This window comes from Tachyglossus aculeatus, chromosome X1 (genome assembly GCF_015852505.1).
Source record: "Tachyglossus aculeatus isolate mTacAcu1 chromosome X1, mTacAcu1.pri, whole genome shotgun sequence".
NCBI classification, from domain to species: Eukaryota; Metazoa; Chordata; class Mammalia; order Monotremata; family Tachyglossidae; genus Tachyglossus; species Tachyglossus aculeatus.
In genome coordinates, this window is record NC_052101.1 from 70,499,883 (window position 1) to 70,517,616 (window position 17,734).

Genomic DNA, 17,734 nt, shown 5'->3' on the forward strand with positions numbered 1-17,734 from the left:
AGTGCTTACTGTGTGCAGAGCACTGTACTAAGCGCTTGGGAAGTAGAAGTTGGCAACATATAGAGACGGTCCCTACCCAACAGCGGGCTCACAGTCTAGAAGGGGGAGACAGATGACAAAACAAAATGTATTAACAAAATAAAATAAATAGAATAAATATGTACAAATAAAATAAATAGAGTAATAAATACATACAAACATATATACAGGTGGTGTGGGGAGGGGAAGGAGGTAAGGCGGGGGGTTGGGAGGGGGAGGAGGGAGAGAGGACACTAGGCAAAAAACCATGGAACAGCTTAGTAACCCTGAAGGTTACAACAGGCCAATTCAAGTATTAAAAATAAGGAAATACACCTGGTGTCAAATTACTATTTTTTTTTCTCACATAATGTCTTCTGAAGTAGTAAAGACTACCCACCTATCCTTTTCAGTTTCCAAGTACAGTAAATGATGGACAATATAATCACTCAAAGAACTGCAATTTAAAATACACAAAAACCCCTTAGCAAACCAAAATTCATTGGTGTGATAGTCTTACTTAAGCCTCTTTCATAATTTTCATTTTACAGTGCAAATGACGGCAATAATTCCACATTTTTCTCCTGACTTTTGTATTCATACATTTTGTCACTCTAAATTCCTGCAATATGAATATTGCAAACATTCTTCTTGTTTTGTGTAAATTCTCACAGGTGTCATGAAGCTAAAGTACTTCTCTAGAGAAAGCAGATTTTACATGATGCAAAAGAAAACAACCATGGTATAATACAGGCAGAGGAAAAAAACAGGCTAGTCACTCAAAGAAAAATCCCATTTTTGAGCTGTTTTCAATTATGTGGAGAATTTACACAAGTTTGAAACGAAAGAAAAGACAGCAGATACAGAGAAGAAGAAAATAACAGAATCCCATTCATCAATGAAGTCCGATTTAGTGCATGCCTAATATGGCTATAAGTTAAAGTGAACATTAAACTGTAAAGATTGGAGAAGCCTTAGAGTTAAAACATTTCAAGGCAGCCAATTCACTTGGGAATTGAAAAGAAATATTAGAAGGGACAGTCCATAAATAAAGCAGGTATGATATGTACTTATTTTTTCAGTGTCTGAGAAATATGACTACTGCTTATGCATTTGGGTGTACTCACAATAATAAAAACTTCATAGGTGTGTCTAATGCAATGATTCTAAAGGGCTTGCCCTCCAACACAAATGAGACAAAAGAAAGGAGCAATAATCAAGCTGAAAGATAAGCATGGAATCTGCTAAGTTTTTTAAGTCCCGCTAATGTTAACTAATCTTCTATTTATACCAAAAAATTCAAAGGCAGAAAGTAAAATTTCAAGGACTCAAATGGAAATATTTTTCTAGTATTGAAAAATAGGAATGGGGCCAACCACAGAAAATCATAAATGAAATATTGATTGTATGCTGCCTACATATGCAAGTAAGCCAAAGTCAGAAAATGGAGCATCAAATAGTTGTAAGGGTAAAGAAAAGGGAGCCAAAGTATACTATTGTAGAATAGTGAGAAAAATAAATGATCAAAATGAGATTTCCCCTCCAGACTGTGAGCTTGTTGTGGGCAGGGAATGTGTCTGTCTGTTGTTGTATTCTCCCAAGCACTTAATACAGTGCTTTGCACACAGTAAGTGCTCAATAAATACCATTGAATGAATGATTATTTCTGACCATTGGTTATGATTTAGGAAAAATGAAAGGTAAAACCCCCAAAGGAACAGAACCTACCTAAAAGATGTTTCTGAATTACTGGTAGCATCCTTGAGTGAGCAACAACCATCATCATTATTACATTACATTTACTGCTTGGGTCTTATTTTAATTTCCTACCAATTTTCCAAGTACTCTGAATGCCCCTCACCTCCCAGATGGTTGAAGATCAACAGCCAAAAGGACTTAGGTGCCAGAATCCTTATTCCTTTAGCCATCAACCTTATCTCCTGCTCTGTGTCCCTTGCTCACCTACATGACTTTCTCATATGCACTACGCTAATTTTCAGACAGCATGACTTAGTTGTATTAAGTCATGTATTAAGTCATGACTTTGATGCCCAAATGAAAACCAAACGTGATAGTGCTGATAGCATCAAAAATGCATGCTGAGCTCACAAAACATTACATGAGACTGAATGGCAGGTGGCCTCAGTTCAAAGAAAGTATGAGTACATTCCTTGTGGGCAGGGACTGTGTCAACCTACTCCAGTGCATGCTCCTAAGCACTTTGTACAGTGCTGTGCATACAGTAAGTGCAAATTAAATACCACTGATTGATGGATTCATTAAAGGAGAACCTAAAATATTTTATTGCAGCCATATATTTTATATTTCTAGTTAGTCACGCACCTACATTCCCTGACTGCACACCTCAGTTAGCTACTAAGAAAGGTGCAAACAGGAACATGTTTGTAGTAGAAAGGAAAATGACATGAGCTGGATAAGAAACCAAAAGGTGAATTTCCATTTATTCGAGATAAGAGGTGCAGTTGAAGAATAACTTACTAGCAATACATAATTTGAGGTGTATGCATGGATAGGTGCCACCTTTTCATTCTAATTGTAGGGGCAAAAAGAAGATAGTTATTTTAAGGGGGTTGGGAGATTGAGGAATGGGAAGGGGGCAGGCTTCAAAGAGCTAATTGGCCAGAGAGAATAAAAGAGGGTCTGACTGGAAAATATCAGGTCTTATTAGAAACCTGGAATGAACAAGTCTGGGAGTCTAGCTCTAAAAGTTGTGGGGCTATTGCTCTCTTCACCCTTGTGGAGTGGCATCTACATATAAATAAGGTGAAAATCACTATATCACCAGTTAATATATTACAAGTAATACCAGTAACTGTATTTTATCTGCTTTTGATTGAGAGGCTCAAATTACAAATTTAAGTGTTAGGCATCAAGGTCTAGATTTCACAGATTCTTGAATATAAGAATCTCATGTCTTGACTATATGGGGCAAGTCATTACATTATTGCCAAAACATTTAAAAAACTGATGGAGAAAAAACAGTGAAACATCTGAATGCCTGAGCTGCTAGAGGCATTAGGAATGCAACCAGGTTCCAGATTCCATTTATCTGATCTCTGATTAGAAATCTAGTTAATAAAATATTAGCAAATATCACCTGGCCACCATTTAGGATCCCTAATCATCTTTGATTTTGAGATCTACTGCAAAATTAGTTTCTCTTTTCCAACTCTATACCTTCTTGGGAGGTACTTTTAAGCTACACATGTACTTTTAAGCTACACATTCAGATAAGATTGTGATTAGATAGAGTTTTAAATGTTGTTCAGATATGTTCTTCTCAACTTGCCCTGAACAAAGAAGAACAAAACATCTTTCTGGCCTACATGACTAAACCATATTGCTCAACATTACTTTCATTTAATTTTATTTACCATATCTTTAGGAATATGCTCAATGCCTTACTCTGTATGAGCTACATTCTAGGTGACTGAGCAGCCCTACTTAGTTATATATTGTTCACCCCAAAAGGGAAAGAGACTAGAAAAGATGACCTAAAAGTTGCCTGACTCCGTCACACAAAACAGACTCATCAGACTTGGTGTGCTTTAATCTTGTGATGCTATGTAGATGTTCTTCATTTCTGAATATGGTGCAGCACACAGAGGCATGAGGGTGACAAATGGCCAATAATAATTATTCATTCATTCATTCAATCGTATTTATTGAGCAATTACTGTGTGCAGAGCACTGTACTAAGCACTTGGAAAATACAATATAGAAATAGAGACAATCCCTGCCCACAACGGGTTAATTATGGTATCCATACATTACCAACATTCTCTCCTGCATCATTTGCGTGCAAGGACAGTTTCTTGCTGTGCTAATGCATATGTCCCATTCAGGACCTGTCTCTGTTTTCAAGCCTGCCACTGAGAATCCCTCTCTCACCAAAACCTTTGCTCAAGAAGAGAAATGCCTCCTCTGATTGCTGTCTCCCAGGCTGATATGTCTGCTGTAGGGGTTTCCCAATAATCCATAGCTATGTTGCACTGTTTGAGACTGTGCTTCCCAATCTTTTAAATAGCAAAAAAATAAATGAAAGAAAATATTCCCAGTTCTCTTATACCACAGGGGTTGAATTTGCCAAACCCTGTTTCACTGTAAACTCATGCTGTTGTATTCAACCATTCTGAAGCTGTTCACATGTGCAGAAACTGTTTCTTCTGACATTGTGGTAAGCAGTATCTAAACAGGGTCGTGCTGTTGAATGGGCATTCCATTCCTAACAGAGTTCTGCCCAAAATGCACAGCGATATGGAAGAACTGAGTGATGTCATTGGATCATGGCACATCAGGATGCTGTGATCATTCATTCATTCCTCCATTAATATTTCTCAAATGATAACAGCAGTCACCCACAAAGGACAACACACATAGCACATGAATGAAAAAAACAGAGTAGACATCAAGACTCTGAATAAAGGACAGTTCACAGAGACAGGTGCCCACTATAGCTTCTACTGGGGCCTCCTGTCTTTAGAGTAACATCATTCAAGAGTTAGATTTGCACTCAGGCAACTGTTAGTCTTAGGTTTCTCAAATATGCATAATTGAATGATTGATGACCCTATGTCTCCCTCTAAAGCAAAAGCACTTTGCTACCGCTGTTAGAACATATGGTCTAAATAAAACGAATTGAAATAAAGGGAAAGAAAAATTATATAAGGATCCAGACAGCCTCATTAAGTGGTATCATGATCTGACAAGCTAATCATTGTGGGAGATTTCAACGCATGGGTGAGTAGCAATATATAAATATGGAAAAAGTCAATGGACATAGAATCGGATAATCAGTGGTATTGAGTAAGCACTTACTGTGTGCAGAGTACTGTTAATTGCTTGGAAGAGTAGAGAGTTGGTAGACATGTTCCCTGCCCACAAGGAGCTTACAGTCTGGAGGGGGAAATAATTGGAAAGATATATAGTGTAGCAATGTTCTACCTCTGCTTTGAAAATGTTCCAAACAGCAGCTCCTAATCACCAAATCTATCTTTTGTGTCCCAAATAAAAAGAAAGACATTATGGATGCACCTAAGGTTGAGACAATGGCTTCTCATAAATTATACCCTCATCCATCAGGACTTGAAAGGTGATGAATTGACCATGGCTAATTAAACTTGAGCTAGCATTACAGCCCAATGTAATAATAATAATAACAACTGTGGATATTTGAGCACTTACTGTGTGCCAGGCACTGTATTAAGTGTTGGGATGGATACAAGCAAATAGTGTTAGACACAGTCCCTGTCCCTTGTGGGGCTCACAGTCTCAAATCCCCATTTTACAGATGAGGTAACAGGCACAGAGAAGTGAAGTAACTTGCCGAAGGTCACACAGCAGAATAGTGGAGCCAGGATTAGAACCCATGACCTTCCCAAGTGCTTAGTACAGTGCTCTGCACACAGTAAGCGCTCAGTACATATGATTGAATGAATGAGTGAATTCTGAGGCCCATGATCTATCCACTACACTGTTGCTTCATGTCTCAAAAATATGTCAAAAATGGTATTGAAACCATCAGTCTGGATCAATATCTAACTCCTGAAGATAAAGATCTCTGACATGTTGATCTGAGATGACAATACCAAAGCTCCTTTGCTACAAATAAGGAAGGTGAGTTAGATGCATGCTTTTTTGTGATATTCTCTACTAGGCAACCATTAATAGAATTGGTATGGCAAGTAGATACCACCTAAACGAGTTTGGGGAAAATGACCTCAAGATTGAACAGTTACTTGCAAATAGCAAGAAATGACCTGTCAACATCATGCAGGAACTCAAAATCACAACAAAAATGAGACCTACAAAAGTCTACAGTTTGACATACAGAATAAGTTAAGAAATTTTCCCAGCCAGAAATGAATGGACAGTAAGGCCGATGATGATGACGGCATTTGTTTGTGTCTACCAACTCTGCTATATTATACTCCTCCAAGCACTTTGTACTGTGGTCTGCACACAGAAAATCTATCGATCAACTGTATTTATTTAATGCTTACTAATGACTAAGGACTCTTTTGCATCCCATGCTGGATGGCCTACTGGATAGAGCACAAGTCTGGGAGTCAGAAGGTCATGGGTTCTAATCCTGGCTCTGCCACTTGTCTGCTGTGTGACCTTGGGCAAGTCAGTTCATTTTTCTGGGCCTCAGTTCCCTCATCTGTAAAATGGGGATTAAGACTGTGAGCCCTATGTGGGACAGGGACTGTGTCCAACCCAATTATCTCTACCTACCCCTACGCTTAGAACAGTGCCTGGCACATAGTAAGTGCTTAACAAATATCACAATTATTATCGTTATTATCACTAAAGATGTTTTATGGCCTCATACACAATATCACTGCACAACTAAAAAGACGAGATGGAGCCACTCGACATCGCAAAAAGAGAATCTTCTGAAGATGACCAAAACACTAAAACAATCTTCCAATCAAACCCTCCAACATTTGGGGCAAGGTTCTTTGAAACATAAAAACTGGCCAAAATATGACAGGGTGGCCTCAGCTCTGACTCACATGTCCTATCAGTCATGAAAAATAGCACCTTGATCTGATTGCATTGCGGAAGTCAAAAAGGAACTTAATGTTCAGAAATCTCACGTAACTTTGGCATTATCCTTGACTCCTCTCTCTCCTTCCACCCACATATTCAAGCCATCACTGAATCATCGCCAAAATCCACCCCTTCCTCCCCATCCAAACTACCACATTAATGCAAGCACTTATCCTACTTGTTCACTTTGATTATCGTATCAGCCTCCTTCTGACCTCCCTGCCTCCTGTCTCTCTCCACTCCAGTTCATACTCCATTCTGCTACCCGAATCACTTTCATTCAAAAACGTTCAGACCATGTTTCCCCACTCTTCAAGAAGAAGCTCCAGTGGTTGCCATCCACCTCTGCATCAAACAAAAACTATTCACCATTGGCTTTAAAGGACTTAATCACCTTGCCTCTTCCTACCTCACCTTGCTACTCTCCTACTACAACCCAGCCCACACACTTCCTTCCCCTAATGCTAACCTTCTTATTGTACCTCAATCTCGTCTATCTTGCCATATCCTACCTCTGGCCTGGAATGCCCTCCCTCTTCATATCAGACAGATAATTGCTCTCCCACACTTCAAAGCCTTATTGAAGGCATATCTCCTTCAGGAAGTCTTCCCTGACTAAGCCCTCCTCTACTCTTCTCTCAATCCCTTCATGCCACTCTTTCTTGATCCTTCATTCATCCCCCCTCCCAGCCTCACAGCTCTTACGTATATATCTGTAATTTATCTATTTATTTATATTAATGTCTCTCTCCCTCTCTAGACTGTGAGGTCATTGTGGGCAGGAACGTGTCTGTACATTGTTATAATGTACTCTCCTAAGTGCTTAGTACTGTGCTCTGCACACAGTAAGTACTCAATAAATATGAATGAAGAAGAAGAAATCCAAGATCTTTCTCAACATGAGGAATGCTGAAAAACTGCAATAGGATTTCAAAGATTGCGCCATAATTACCACCTTTAAGAAGATATGAGAGATGACTGTGGAAATTCCTAAGGTATATCACCGCTGTCCATTACTGGCAAGATTCTAGCAAAATTCCTACCAGACTCCTAAAGAATATAACCACATACTATCTGAATTGCAATTTTAATTTAGTATTTTCAGATTGCCAGACAGAAGTGCAAGAAACTACATCAAGTACTCTACATTGTATCTGTAGATTTTGCAGAACCTTTTCAAATCAACAAGTCTGGGCTCTAGAAATTCCTAAGGATGTTTAGCTATCAGGAAAATTTAACAAAGATCCTTAGGCTGCTCTGTGACTATATAGGGTCAGCTAACTCAGAGTTGACATGTCTTGTCAGACTTTTTTCCCCCATCACCTTTGAATAAACAAGGGATCTGTGGTAGGTCCAGTATTACCCAACCTAATCTTTGCCTCCATACTTGAAGGTGTAATGAAGCATTTAAATAATAATAATAATAATAATAATAATAATAATAGCATTTATTAAGCGCTTACTATGTGCAAAGCACTGTTCTAAGCGCTGGGGGGTTACAAGGTGATCAGGTTGTCCCACGGGGGGCTCACAGTCTTCATCCCCATTTTACAGATGAGGGAACTGAGGCCCAGAGAAGCGAAGTGACTTGCCCAAAGTCACACAGCTGACAGTTGGCGGAGCCTGGATTTGTACCCACGACCTCTGACTCCAAAGCCCAGGCTCTTTCCACTGAGCCACGCTACCTGATTCGTGGGGTATATGCTTCTGATCCACTTGGAAGCTCTCCCAACTCAGTAGCCTATGTCCCAGTAGCCTATGTCTGTCATCAAAGGACAGTCATCCAAAAGTTGTTATAGACTGAAGATTGTGGTTTTTGAGGCACACATACAAGACATGCATATGATTATGTGTGACTTGGCAAAATCAGCACAACATATTATGAACAATAATCCAGAAGAAAAATCAATCATATTCTAGCCATCACTCAGGGAACCCTACACACAACCAAAACTTTTCATTGGCAACACAAAATATAAGGATGCCACCAACTTCTACTACTTAGGCAGTATACACTAACCATTGGTGCACAGATAATCAAAAAAGTAGGAAAGTAAATTATGAATCACAGCATGTTTCTTTGGAGGTGGATCAGAAGAGTCTGGCAACAAGAGGGTACATAGCCCTAAAGCTAAATTTAAGCTGTGGTTGTGTCCAATCTTCTGCATAGCTAAGAGACCTGCATCTGCCTTAGAAGGATCATTCAGTTTCTAGAACAGTTGCTCAAGGAGCTATATTCAACATCAAATGGTAGGTCAACATTACCAACAATGAGGTCTTGAAATGTGGTCAGCTAACCAGCAAACAGTGGGAAGGACAACTGATAAGAATGGACAACAGCTAGATATTCAAGCAGCTGCTAAATGGTGAACTTAAAGTGGTACAGAGAAACATGGGGAACAGAACAGGTGGCTTAAAGGTATACTTAAGATGTTTCAAACAATGCTATAAATATTAAGGGGCTATCTGGAGGCAAGAACAGCACACAGACCAGCCTGGCAAGCTGAAGTTCAAAGAGGGATGGCTCTCCTTTTAGCAAAGACTTTGGGAAAATTGAAAACAAGTGTCAGTCTCAAAAACAATGGCAGTTACTGCAAATGATCAATGCATAAGTGTAGCAAGGAATTGTCTTTAGGCGCTCAAAATGTCAGGTGGATTTTTGGTCACATTCAGATCCTTTCAACCAAACCCATACTCATGGAAAGGATTTCACCACCACCACCATCACCTTCAAAAATGAATAGCTGTAGGTTGGCTTGTTTAGCTACCTATATAAACATAAATATACATACACACAAATATGCACATTTCCATATACTATACACACAAATCACAAAAACCTATTCTGTAAAGTACATTTTTTAAAGGGAATGTATAAATTCATTGAATTGGGAATATGTTATCAATAAAAACATTAGTTATGGAAATTGGGGAGAGTGAGGTAGGCTATCTCTAAAAAATTTACTGATGTTACTTATTGAACTACTTCCAAGTACAGTCTAATTTTAAAGTTACTTCCAAGCAAACACTTTTTACATCATCCTCTTAATATGCTAAAAGTACATGTTCAGCATGGTTCAGGAGTGAAGAAACTTACATGATAAATGTGTTCTTCAATCTGTGCACCAAGTAGCAATAAAATCAAAATAATTCATGCAAAGAATTCATTATGTTTTTTTAAACATACTTATTTACATTTTAAATCACACATTAGACAATATGAAATCTCTTTCATTGAGACAGGTGTGAACAAAAAACAGATGCATTAATTAAAGATGGAGTAATTGGATAAATAAATAAAAATATTTTGAGAACACTTTGGTTCAAGTACTTCAACTACTGTTAACTTACTTGGAAAAATACAGCCATGGCTCCAATAATTCTGTTTTCTGAAACTGCTGTTTGAAAACTGTCAAAGTCATCAGGATTATAAAAGTAAATCTGCATCTGTGAAGGGAAAAAAAAGGATGGTTTAACATCTTCAGAATTTTAGCTGTTTACATAGTACTGTTCACCTAACTTCAAGATAAGGATGTTAAAAGAATGGACATAACTGGCACTCTGATAAATGGCTCATCTGTTTAATTAGAACAATTACGAGGAAACAGATTTACTATACAGTGTTTCCAAGACCCTGAATATAGCTAAATGGCACGATTCAGGCAGATTGTATCAATGGCCATCATTTTTTGTAGATAAAATATGTGTATATTTGCCTTTCTTTGTCCAGAACTTTTAACCTAGTCTAGTAGCCCAATCAATCTATCTTTAACTCTATGTTTTTAAAATAGTCTAAATGCACCCATTTCCCCAGTAATGCAAAGGTTGGAATTCTTGCAAAATCCCAAAAAGCAAAATTCCTGTTGTAGTACTCAGCATGTGTGATGCTGAACACATACAATCAGGCTGTTTCTTCCAATATCATGTTGCGCTCTACCCAGACAGGCTCACATTATTGACTGAATGTTCCCTAATGCCCTAACGACACTCTAAATAAAATGGGTAGTGAAAGCACATATGCCATACCAGAATGGAGTGTACTTTATCTTGTGCTTATTTTAAAGCTGTTCAGGAATCAGAAGCCATACAAAAAGTTCCTGTGAATTTTTGAAAATTGAGATAGTAGGTTGATTGACATCTTTCAATTTCCTCCTGGGACAGGCATTCTATTACATTTTTTAGAATTCTTCAAATGAAAAGGAAGAAAAACACAACCTCAACCACCTCTTTACAAACAGTCCCGAATACATTTACTAGCTTAAGTGATTCATTAGAAACTCACTGACTGGAGGATCTTAAGTTCATATGGAACTTTGGACTCAATGAACGAAAGGGGATAAAGAACAGACAACTTTGTCCCAAGAAGAGTATCAGGAGATTCAAATTGTAACTGTATGTTTTCTACATACAGCTGCCGGTCTCAGCTCCACAACATTGCCAAGATCCGCCCTTTCCTCTCCATTCAAACCGCTACCCTGCTCATTCAAGCTCTCATCCTATCCCGTCTGGATTACTGTATCAGCCTCCTCTCCGATCTCCCATTGCCCTGTCTCTCCCCACTTCAATCCATACTTCATGCCGCTGCCCGGATTGTCTTTGTCCAGAAACACTCTGGGCATGTTACTCCCCTCCTCAAAAATCTCCAGTGGCTACCAATCAACCTACGCATCAGGCAAAAACTCCTCACCCTGGGCTTCAAGGCTGTCCATCACCTCGCCCCCTCCTACCTCACCTCCCTTCTCTCCTTCTCCAGCCCAGCCCGCACCCTCCGCTCCTCTGCCGCTAATCTCCTCACCGTGCCTCGTTCTTGCCTGTCCTGCCATCGACCCCCGGCCCACATCATTCCCCTGGCCTGGAATGCCCTCCCTCCGCACATCTGCCAAGCAAGCTCTCTTCCTCCCTTCAAGGCCCTACTGAGAGCTCACCTCCTCCAGGAGGCCTTCCCAGACTGAGCCCCCTCTTTCATCTCCCCCTCCTCCCCCTCGCCTTACCTCCTTCCCTTCCCCACAGCATCTGTATATGTTTGTACGTATTTATTACTCTATTTATTTATTTATTTTACTTGTACATATCTATTCTATTTATTTTATTTTGTTAATATGTTTTGTTTTGTTCTCTGTCTCCCCGTTCTAGACTGTGAGCCCACTGTTGGGTAGGGACTGTCTCTACATGTTGCCAACTTGTACTTCCCAAGCGCTTAGTACAGTGCACTGCACACAGTAAGCGCTCAATAAATACGATTGAATGAATAAATGAATGCCTAGAAAGAAGCAGCAGTAGGGAAATGGAAGCTTCTTCTTCCTCAACAGCAAATATAACTAAAGCTGCTCTTGCAGCCTCCGCCATTACAATGCCTGCTTCCCAATTTATTCCCAAAAATTTATGATGTAACCACTGTGATATAGTGGTGCCACAGGGAAATTTCTAGAAGACAATCAGCAAGAGGGGCTGCACCAATAGGAGCCTCCACTCCCACCTGGGAGGCCAAGAGTCTTCTCACCATGGTTGCCTCACCATATTGCTCCAGTGTGCTCCAGTGCAGTAGCAGTAGCAGGAAATAATTTATGTCTGCCTCTGTATTTATAAATATCCATTTGTGTTTTAATAAGGCCGTCTGATGTGTCCCTGGGTATCCATGTGTGTCTGTTTGTATGTGCCTCTGTATGAGTCTCTGGGTCTGTGTGTGTCCTTACTATCTTCATCAGAATTTGTTGAATGGTTCCAGTGTGCAGGCCCCTGACTCCCCATGCTCTTTCCATTAGGCCATGCTGCTTCTCCATGCTGCCTTTCTCTTCTGCCCACTATGACTTTGCCTGTCACCTCTTTTTTCTGCTCTCCTTTCTATCTTATTTTTCTCTCTCCTTTTCTATTTTGTTCACTCCTCTGACCTTTTCTTTCCCTCCCTCCATCCTTTCCTTTCTGTCTGCCCTGCCTTTTCTGCTCCACCCTTTAGAGACACCACTGTACAGGAAAAATATAATTCTTGGTTCCAAATAAGTCTCATGGGGGAGTGGTGTGCTATCCAGGGCACAAGGAGAGGAAGGGTGCTTGTGGAGTCATGTAGAGCACCATTCAATCGTATTTGCTGAGCACTTACTGTGTGTAGAGCATAGTACTAAACATTGAAAGAGTACAATTATAACAAACTTGGTGGACACATTCCCTGCCCACAATGAGCTTACAGTCTAGAGAAAACGACCTTGCGCTATGCACTAGTCCTGTTGCAAAGCCCACTCCTGGGTGTCATAATGCCCCTCTGAGTGATAGCCTGACTGTACTGACAATTTCTTCAGACTCTGGCCCAACTGACTGAGGACAACTCTTGACCATTCTTGATTGTTCAAGGATAATTGCTGATCTGATGCAATTTCTCATGACAGAGGTTGTCCCTGACTGGAAAGTCACCATGCAATTGAAGATGGTCTCCTTTTACATTAGGAAGCAGAAGGTGAAAAGAGGCAGTCCAGAGCAGTCAGCAGTTGTGGGTAGCAATCAAGAGGCCTACAGAAGAACACAATCACACGGCAACACAACCGTATCTGCACAGTTTGAAACAAGTGGCTCCAGGCAAATTCTGAAAAACTGCACCTAAAATAATTAGTTGTAAATATCTAAATTGTCTGATATGCACTGTAAAGATACAAGAGTTCAAGTTTTTTTTCAAAGAATTACTCATTTTGTTCTCAGCAGACTCAACCAAAATGGAAGACTGTGGATGTGAGTGGATACAGAGTCTTATCTGACTTGGGTTGAAAAGATGATTACCACTCTAAAGAATATTAGGTGCACAGCATTTCTGTACTCCATGGAACATTAAAAATAAACATTCTGTTTGTTCTATATGACATATCATTGAGCATTCCAATGCTTATTTTCTTTTACTCCATTCTTGTAGCCTACATTCACAGCTAGTTTCCAAGCATCTTGAATAAAATATAAAACTCATGTTTTTAAATCAAAAAGGGAATTTAAAAAATAATCTATACGTAAATGTATTGATCCAACTTTAGTGTACTGATTTTAGGATATTCCAATTCCAAGATACATTTGACTGTTACTTGATCTTAATCCTTAATCTTAATGTAGGACTAGATTTAAGTGAACACCTACTGAAAGGGCCGTTCATTGTTTTTCGGTTTCTTTATTAAGGACATTTTGAACAGTTAAATTGAAGTGCAAATAAAGCACTTAATATATCTGGCTACCTAAGGTCTATGCTTCTGCGGGGCGGCAGGGGGGTAGACAGGAGGTATTTTTTTTCCATATTCCCTTTAAAGACTGCATCTGCTTCACCTGTTACAACCTGCTGCAGTTTTGAAATTGGGACAAGGGGTTTAATAGGGTTAACAGGATAGGGTGTGGGCTATCAACCTTTTAGTTCTAAATTGAAAGGTGAGATCCAAATGAATGTCTGAGTGCCAACTCTGCTGTAACCAATATAAAAGGAATTTGGGCAATTCAAGGTAGATCCCCATGGATAGAAGTTATCACAAGAACCCAGGATATAATTTAAAACCCTGTTGGACTATGTTGCTGACTGTATTGAATTTGGCTTGAAAATCAGGACACTGGGACATTTTCCCAAGATCTGCCTTTGGTCCTGATAATGGGATAGTAGGCAAAAAGAAGAGTGAAAAACTGAGTGGGAGTTGGGTGAGCTTAACTGCACAAGAACAACATCCAAAATGCTGTGGGATCTGAGCTGAGTGTATGAGGCAAGAGGTAACGCACTTCAGTGTGGTTGCGGAACTTCAAGCATTTAAAGTGACCAAGAGCAATTCAGGGTGGGTCCATGGAAAAGTGACCCCTTTAGCTAGCAATACAACAATCTTGAATTATTCTAAAATGTCCATGAAGGGAGCCTCACTGGACCTACAAGTACTATGGAAATATTACACAAAACGCTGATATACATTGGTGGTGGTGGTGGTGGTGGTGGTGGTGGGGGGTGATTGTTGGGGTGTGATAGAGCACACTTTCCCATGTTTTCTTCATACATTTAAAGTTGCTTGTTGGGGAATTTTCCTGCATTTTTGGTCTGAGGGGGCATTTCTAAGGTAGGGAGAAAATACTTCAAGAATTAACTCCCTTTTTTTTAAAAAAAAAAAGAGAGAAAGTAATTTCCCCTTATGTCCCTCCCTTGTCTCCTCTTTCTCCACATGCAGAGTTGCCTGCTGCTCAGGGAATATGAAGAACAGATTGCCACTTCATAGGTGACAAGGTTTACTGAACCAGTCCAGGGTCCTCCTGCCAGTCTAAGTGGAGCAAGGAACAGATCCTCTTGCTTACTTCTAGCCTAGTGCTCTCTCCAGTATTATTAACTTCTTTCTTTTGGCAGAGTAACTATTAAGGGATGTAGAGATTAGGAGGAGTGCATTTTTTCATATGAAACATCTACCAGAAAGTTTTCATTCTGTCTGCCAACTCTTACAGTTTTGAATAAATATTCTTCCTCCTTTTTCACTCTTACAAAAGACAATCTTGTCTTTGGTATGTACATTATATGGACCAAACTGCTGGACACTGGTGCCAAGTTTTGCGCCATGGGATGGGTGGGGAGTTCTTGAAATGGTTTGTTAAGCTCATTGGTATTTCAATAATAAGAAAATAACCACTTTAGTGTTTATTCTCTTTATAATATGAAACTTTTTAGAAATTGCTTTGTACTCAGAGTAACAACCACATGATTCACCATGAATTGAAGTCTGGAAAATCGTTTTGGATAAATGGAACTATAAATTGAGTAGAATTTCCATGACAACATAGATTGCAAAACTCAGCCACAAATAAAAGGTTATAAATCATTCAAAACCAACTAGAAATCAGCAATATGCCTTCTGTGTTGAAATACAAGAAACCTCTGAAATATGGTTCAGTGGTTACTCACCAGAAGTTCTTGTTGTTTCTGTCCTCTCACTTCTTTTGGCTCCATTATAGAGTCCTCTAAATGGTAAATTCATTGGGGACAAAGAACGTGTCTACCAACGGTGTTATACTGTTAGATTGTACTCTGCCAAGCGCTCAGTACAGTGCTCTGCATTCAGTAAGCACTCAATAAATGATTGATTGATTGATTATAGATTTGGAATAGTAGTTGTATTAGCCATGAGACTGAATAAAATGGGAAAATTGTATCACTTCTTGACTCATTATATTTAATCCTCTCAAGATAAGTGTTTAAAAAAGGCTAATTACTCTCTGTACTAGAAAATGAATTTTTGTCTGAGCATTAAAATGCCCAACAATGTGTTTCCTTATTGAAAAAGAAAAGTACAAGACAATATTTGAAAGACTCCCTGTAAGTGGTCCAAATGCATCTCATCTAAAGAAATTTTCCTCAAGGTGTGAAACTGACTAGCAAGTATTCATACCTATATGTGGTTCTTTTATGGGTGGCACAAACAAATAACTCCTTTAGCACACCTGAAATTTAAATAACTTTCTTGAAATTACTGATCTTATGAATAAAGTTCTCATTAGTATAATTCTCAATTTCTTTTTAGATGACAAGGGTGTGATCGTTCTATCACTACTTGTTAGCACACATATTCACATATTAACAATTGTGTTGCAAAGAGGGTAAGAAACTTCAATCACTGTATAATCCATTGTGTATAGCTACTCAGAAAAGAATATTCATTTGAACCAAGAATTTTCCACTCAATAATGAAATTACAGTTTGTGCCCACAGGACTAACTCAGTAAGATCGTAACCATAGTCAAAAAGAAATTAGTATGTAAAATTAGAAAGTAAAATACAATTTTATAACTTCAAACTAAAAACAGGTCATTTGGAGGGTTTTTTGTGGTAGGAAGTGGTTTTAAATTTTAGCTGTAAGGACTGCATAACTCTACCAGCCAAAATATGGTTAGGAAAAATATCTTAATTTCCCAAATAAGACCTTGGATTTTGTAATCCCATGAAATACTTCCTACATAGTGGGGAGTGGAGGAGAAAGGTGAGGCAAGAAACATGAATAATAACTTGTAGTCAGCTTGGGATGTTGTGTTTCCCAAGCTGGAAAAACAAAAATCTATTTGCATTATTTAACAAAGGATATTGGAGCATTTCACAATTATGGGCTTAGACTGTTTAAAACTTTTCAAGCTTTGCATCACGCTGTTTAACTAGAAATGGGATCTTTAAACTTCTTAAAGAAGTTCTAAGAGTCTGCTGTAGCATCTGAGCTGTCAACTACAAACAAATTAGCAGTGAAGGTAGAGTCCAGATGAAATGTGCTTCCTATAATCTGCATCTTTCTTGAGATTTCCTAGAGGCTGATTTTGGTCTCCTCACCCCATCTACAAGTTCCTATATTAATGGCAAAATGGTGATTCTCAGTGATACCCTTGACCTTGCATCCATCCAGACACTGGGAGTGGTGAACTGAGGCTCCTGTTTTGATGAAAATGTATCCCAAAGTAAATGATCACTTGCAGCAAAATAAGCACTTCACCAACCCTCAGCACCCTTCGTGATCCTCAGGAGAGGTTTATAATACTATTCTATGTCATTACAGGGAAATAAAGATAAGGCATATGCATGACATCACTATACATGACTAGAAAAAAAATACATAAATTAATAGTATCTACTGGCCACTGACTGAGTGAAGCCCTGTACTAAGAACTTGGAATAGTACAATATGGATGTGATTCCCACCTGCCCTTATGAGACTTACTACAATATGGACCTGTTTTCACCATTGCAGCACCTCTGACAGGAAAAGATGGTTCTACTCCCTTCAGAGACAAGGAGTGATCTCAAGTAATACACTTTCTATGATTAAAGATGAGGCCTTACAAAACACAGAGGATCTTCCAATAAGTGAAAGCATTCCACTTTTCCTAAATATTAATAACAATAATAATAGTATTTGTTAAGCGCATACTCCGTGCCCAAACACTTCTAGACTGTGAGCCCATTGTTGGGTAGGGACCGTTTCTATATGTTGCCGACTTGTGCTTCCCAAGTGCTTAGTACAGTGCTCTGCAAACAGTAAGCGCTCGATAGAGAAACAGCGTGGCTCAGTGGAAAGAGCACGGGCTTTGGAATCAGAGGTCATGGGTTCAAATCTCGGCTCCGCCAACTGTCAGCTGTGTGACTTTGGGCAAGTCACTTCACTTCTCTGTGCCTCAG

General features: G+C 39.2%; 1 protein-coding gene across 2 annotated transcripts in view; it reads right to left on the reverse strand.

Annotated features, from left to right (window-relative positions):
• PTPRG (protein tyrosine phosphatase receptor type G) overlaps positions 1–17,734 on the reverse strand; it is a 721,138-nt gene that overhangs the window by 234,243 nt on the left and 469,161 nt on the right. For both annotated transcript variants that reach the window (XM_038771845.1, XM_038771844.1), the window contains exon 5: positions 9,946–10,041. In XM_038771845.1, coding sequence (XP_038627773.1) covers positions 9,946–10,041 — 96 coding nt within the window. The remainder of the gene's footprint in view (positions 1–9,945; positions 10,042–17,734) is intronic.